This window comes from Equus caballus, chromosome 3 (genome assembly GCF_041296265.1).
Source record: "Equus caballus isolate H_3958 breed thoroughbred chromosome 3, TB-T2T, whole genome shotgun sequence".
NCBI lineage: Eukaryota > Metazoa > Chordata > Mammalia > Perissodactyla > Equidae > Equus > Equus caballus.
Window position 1 is genome coordinate 3688035 of NC_091686.1, and position 6000 is coordinate 3694034.

The following is a 6000-nucleotide window of genomic DNA, read 5'->3' on the forward strand; positions in this document are numbered from 1 at the left end:
GAGCATTTGCCTCAGACAGGGGGCCTCCAAAGCATAGGGGTTGCAGATGTTTGGGAAAGCTGTTAGGAGGCTACACCAGAACAGCCTTTCCTGGGCTTCCGAAAACCGCCCCGCACCATCTTCGTTCAGTCTAATGATACGTAAAACAAAACCTGCACAAGTTGCACAGATACATTTTTAAAACTGAGGGAAGTGAAATAGTGTTCATTTTACTAGATGTGCTCTGAACTGGACAGTCTCATGGTGGAGTGTGTGGGGCGCTTGCTTCTGGGCTGGGCTGTGGGAATGTGGGGAGCTGAATGTTGTGTGCATCTGTTTGTGTAACATTATTCCCTAATTGGATACGGAGAGAAGCCTGCAAAGTAGGTTTTGGACTTTGCTAAGGATATGTGTGCTTTTACCAATTTTGTTCACTATTGGTCCCAGAATTCTTTCAGAAATCAGAAAATGAGAAAACGGTTAAAAAGAGGCTCAAGTAAAATAAGGTCTTTCACATCCTCAAAAGTAGCCTTCACTGGGTTATAGAATTGTGGATTGCTGTGGTGGGGGGTTAGAACTGTACGCTGCCCTGAGTACAGCTCTTCCTCTTCTCCGTAGGTGGGCAGAATGGCTTCAACATTCCTCAAGTGACCCCATGCCCAGAAGTAGGAGAGTACTTGAAAATGTCCCTGGAAGACCTGCACTCCTTGGACTCCAGAAGAATCCAAGGCTGTGCGCGAAGACTTCTTTGTGATGCGTACATGTGCATGTACCAGAGTCCGACAATGAGTTTGTACAAATAAACCGGGTCGTCTGGGCAGGCGCAGAAGCCGCACGCCAAATTCTACTGCTGCGTTTTCCCCGAGCTGGGGGTTCTGGTCACCGTCCATTGCCGGCAATGGACATCTTGGTGGTGATGATCCTTGGGCAAAAGATTCCTGTGTTTAAAGACAAATCGCTTCTGTGTTACTGAAGTATTTAATAAGAAGCATTTTGCACTCTAGAAAGTATGTTTGTGTTGGTTTTTTAAGGAGTCTAAATGAAGTTATTAATACCCGAAGCTTTAAGTTAAGCGCATTGATCATATAGATATTTTTGGAAGCATAAAGTTTTAATTGTGACAGTTTAAAACCTCTTTTAGTCCATTGAGAATGTAAATAAATGTGTATTCTTTATGGACCAAGGATATGAAGTCATTTTTCCTTTGTAGCTAACAGTTGCCTTGAGGAAGAAATATTTTGGTTTTAGAGTCTACTTTCAATCCAGTTATTAAAGTTGTACTGAGTTTGATTTGTTAATTCTTTCCTATCTATTGCTGATTCCTGCATGGCTGTAGTCTGCTGAGTTTGTATGTTTCTGCAGTAGTGGTCAGAAAAGTACTTACATTCTCTTAATGATGTTGTTTTCTATTTGTTTTGGTTTTGAGATAAATGAGTGATTTTGTCATAAAAACCTCCATTTTTGGTGTAACCTTCCTGGGGGATTAGAGTGTACAGCAACTGAAACTCTTCTTTCATAGCAGTAACTGTCAGCTAACGGTTTTTTTAAATTTTATTTTAAAGCTCTCTATGTTGTAGAGATGGGCACGGTAAATTTTATTAAAGGAGTGGGGTTATAAATATGATATATTCCTACTCAAATATATGGTCCATAAGAAAGTAAATTTGGCATATAGAATTACTCATTAAAATGTCCCTGAAGAGGTGTGTTGGACATCTGAACCGCTACTATTTTAAATAAAACTGTCCAGAATTGATGTTCGGTCAGTCAGTCAGTCAGTCAGTCCCCTGACTAAATTCGGTTTGATTTCACTTGAGATAATGACAGTTATGAATCTGTTATGAATCTGATATTGTACTGCAGTGTTAGCAGCAGCTTAATCGTCCTTCTGGTTAAATAAGTAGAAAATGGGTGTTTCCTTCGCTAATGTTGGTAGTGTGCGTCTAGATCACAAGCGGCTGTTTAGACGAGGACCGCAGACTGTAAGTGTCAGTGCTGTGCACCGTGTATTCTCTGAGTGTTGTTTTGTGGTATCGTCTCTTTGGAATGACTTCTTCACCATGCAGAAAGACAGGAAAGTTGTCATATGTATATAGCATATGACTTCATAAAACATTTAATTTTTTAAAAATGGAAAGAATCTTTACAAACCCTGCGTTACATTTTTTAAGGTACGTTTACCCTTTGGTTCTACCATTCCATTTTGCAATATTTATTAGCTTTATAAATCATAATGTAGAAAAGTTATTTCATCTTGTATTTTTTTCATTTGTGAAATGAAAAAGTGCATACATTTTGCATGAGGTTTTGCTAAATGCTTGGGTGGGGTGGTGAGCAGGATAGATCAGGGTTGGGGGTGAGGAGCCCTGGGCTGTAGGGCTGGCCCTGCCTCACTCGCCCTCGGGGAAACGAGGGGCGCGGGATGCAGGATGTCTGAGGGCTCTTCTAGTCTCGCCATCTGCAGGTCCAGTCACCCCTTCATAAATATGGGCGAATGAGTAAACGGATCAACGAGCTTATCAGTGTGATTTTAAGAGATTATCTGGAGGGATGATTAGGGATCTGTGTCTAGGAAGGCTGGAATTAACAGTTAAAAGAAAAAAGAAGAGAAGACAGTTCCTCTTCTGTAAAGATTAGAACAAAGTTCAAGCTGAGGAAGGTCCATCCTGCTGGCCGCTTGTGGCCGCCCTTGAAGAAAATGGGTTCACGTGCACGCACGGCTTCGCTGCGGTGTGGGGGCTCGCATGGAGAGGGGCCCCATCCATACATTATTTCTAAGGACGTTTTCTTCAGGAGAGCTTTAGTGTCACCTGGAGAGGGAGTTCTCAGTAAGGGGTGCCGGGCCAGCTGGGGGCGGGGAGTTCCTGTGGAGGCCTGGCTCCTTCCCCTGGCCCTCGGGGTCCTTCTGGCAGGCCCTCCTTGTCCCTGCTCCAGCACAGCTCTGTGTGTCAAGTGGGCACAGACAGGGCTGGGCTGTGTGGCACCAGTGGCCCATGTGCCAGTTGAATATTTTTAACCTTAAATTTTCTTTACTATTTTCCTGTGAGCTTTTTAAATGTTTTGGTTATCCTTTTTTCCATGTCATATCTACAATCAAGATGGCAATATGGTAGAATTATCTTATTTATAACATGGTTCATGATTCATAGCTACAAGTAGAAAATATAACAAGTCGTGTTCCCCCACCTCTAAACGAATGCACATACGGAAGTGTGTGTGTGTGTGAATATGTAGATATGGGGGAGGGGAGGGGGAGAGAGAGAGAGAGGAGCCGCCATGTTGTAGCACAGATGCTGCGTGTTTTGTCGCTCACTATCAGCTTTATAAAGGAGGTGACTCCACCCACAAAAGAATGTTTTATAAGACTGGGGAAACACATTGAAAACCAAGAGAAATGTAACAGAACTCAAAAAAATATAGTTGTTACAATTGCTAAGGATTATCTCCTTAGAATAGCTTAGGATTTTTATAATTCATATTTGCCAGACCTTCTAGGTAAATGGCTTCTTTCTATCCCTTGGATTCATTTATCTTTTCATTAGGTCATATAATTTAGGAACAAGCGGAAGACATGGCAATTAATCGTATGGAACCTGTATTGTCATTGAAATTCCTGTTGTCTGAACCTGGCAGCTTTATAAATCCAGGAGTTACTACCCCTCTCAGGTGGATCTCGATATCCAGCTAGACAATTCTGCATCTGCTTGGAGGACTGTAGACAGAGATGTGAGCAGCGAATACAGTATTAGGCCTTAGATGAGTGACTGCCAGCCAGCAAGTATTTATTAGACATTTATCACCCGGAATTGTGTAAGGAGGAATTTGAGACATGGTCCGTGCCCTCGAATAGCTTGCCACCTACTTCTAACGACAGAATGTCTACTAATGGCTGCTTGGCTGAAGTGTCATGGGGCCAGGGCCGGGGACAGCTGTGGGAGGCGTGTGGCGTGACACAGGAGACCTGGGTCTGGTGGTCTGACAGCCTTTGATGACATCCTGACGTGTTAGGACCTCTGTCCTCCTCTGTATAACAAGGGGGTTGGAACATCAAATTTTATAGGGAAAAAAATGAAAATTTCTGGGTCCCAGGCCATGCCTGCTGGGTCTGCCTCTTCGTGGACGGGGCCTAGGGGACGTGTTAGTGCAAAGCTCCGCCAGGTCAGCCCGATGCTCAGCCAGGTCTGAAAACCACTGACTGAAGTACAAGACCCCCAAACTGTCTTTCTTTATGTAACTGTGTGATCATATAGTGTTATGGTATTAATTACTCTGCATAAACGGGGGTAATTGGATGTTTATCAAACTGTTTATCTGTGTTGACGTATGAATTTATGTAAGAAATGCATTTCAGTGTATATACCTCAGCATGCTGTTTCTTAGAGATGTTAGCATTCTTTGGAACACATACAAGTCTTAAGAGGACACTTGATGTTATTCACCCGGACATTGACCTTCCATTTTATTTCTTCAGGGGAAATTGAGGCCCTGAGAACCAAAGAAATGGGAAAACAAAATTGTCATGCAAAGTTAAAGAAAAAACTTCAGTTATTTCTTACTACCTGCTACTTTATGATGAAAATTTTAACGTTATATGAGAAGATTCTCTGCCGGGGTAATAGGTCCTCTTATAAAGTAAAAAGACCTTGTTAAAGTAGGACTGTAAGGCTTATAGTTAAAAGTAAGACCACCTTCTCTAGGGGTTGATGGTGTTAGCAACACACCCAGGACCCTCCTTCAGTGAAAATAGTACTTGAATTCCCCAAGGCAAGTGGGGGCGTGGAGGAGGAGAGCACGTTCAAATGGGAACCAGTGCGCAGAAGGGGCGAAGGGAGAAGGGCAGCTCCCCGAAAACGTGTGCCTGGGGCTCTGAAGGCAGGGGTGTCTGTGTCTCAGGGGGTCGTGTCACTTGTCAGAGACTAGGATTTTAGAGGGAGAGGCTGCCTGCGGGGAGCTAGCATTGGACTTGTCGATTTACCTCGAAGATGCTTTTTTGGAGGAAAAAGAAAAAAAAGACTCCCGTATTTTAAATCCTGGAGCAGCTGAAGGCCCTCTCGAGTCAGAAAGCAGTGGTGAAAGCTAGCCAGCAGATACGGCCAAGGGTGCCGACGCGGCGGGAAGGAAAGACGGCCCCCCTCCCGGCCGGCCGCTGGAGTCGGCGCTCAGGAGCCTCTGTCTTCACAGGCAGTGGTGCCATTTTGCTGCGCGGCGTTCGAAAGGTCCTGCCTGCAGGTCAGGAAAGGCCGTGGCGGCAGGATCGGCCTTCCCAGCCCCGCAGCCTCCGATGTGAGTCTCCCGCACTTGTAGACACCGTCCACTTCCGCTTTTTATTTTTTCTAGAGAGATTGTTGGAGACTCAGCTGTCCTTGGTTTTATTCCCTAAAATAAATGGCCTATGGTACTGTGGAATTTTAGCTCCAGAAAGTCTTAGCATCCTGTCATAAACATTCATTTTTTAAAAAAATTCTCATTTGAAACTTCCTAGGGAAGTTGTGGTTATTAGTAAATGAGTATAGAGGAGCACATTTTGTACTGTATTTCCCAGGTCTGGTATCTTGTTCAACATTTTTTTAAAGTTTTTGCCTGATGAGCATCCTATATTTATGAAGACATTCTTTAAAAATAGCATCATATGAAACATCCCTTTACTGTCAGATCGCTCTGATTTAGCCTTAATTTTGTTAAATTTTTTAGAGATGAATGAAGTGCTGCTGTGGAAAGAAATGTACTATATACTATTTCTCTATCATTAAAATTAAATTTTTATGGTTCCTTTTCCTTGATTTCTTTGGGGAGGGGTTTTGGGTTATGGGCAAACTGGAATGGAGAACAATTTCTTAAATTTTGCAGTGGTGCCAGGAAAGAAGGTTCCTTTAGGAAAATGCTGGACCTGGACACACCTGTTTCTTTGTCGAGCCTGTGCCATCGTTATGATTGTTTTAGAAAACCTCAGACTTTGCTTGTTCTGGGAGATGTGCCAGTGGTCTTGGGGTTGCCTCCTGGCCTCGTGACTCTGTGTAGCTT

General features: G+C 43.4%; 1 protein-coding gene across 5 annotated transcripts in view; it reads left to right on the top strand.

Moving 5' to 3' along the window:
* CYLD (CYLD lysine 63 deubiquitinase) overlaps positions 1 to 5748 on the top strand; it is a 70440-nt gene extending 64692 nt beyond the window's left edge. For all 5 annotated transcript variants that reach the window (XM_070261815.1, XM_070261816.1, XM_070261819.1 and 2 more), the window contains one exon: positions 598 to 5748. In XM_070261815.1, the coding sequence (XP_070117916.1) occupies positions 598 to 782 (185 nt within the window). In that variant the 3' untranslated portion in view covers positions 783 to 5748. The remainder of the gene's footprint in view (positions 1 to 597) is intronic.
* Positions 5749 to 6000: the final 252 nt, after the last annotated feature.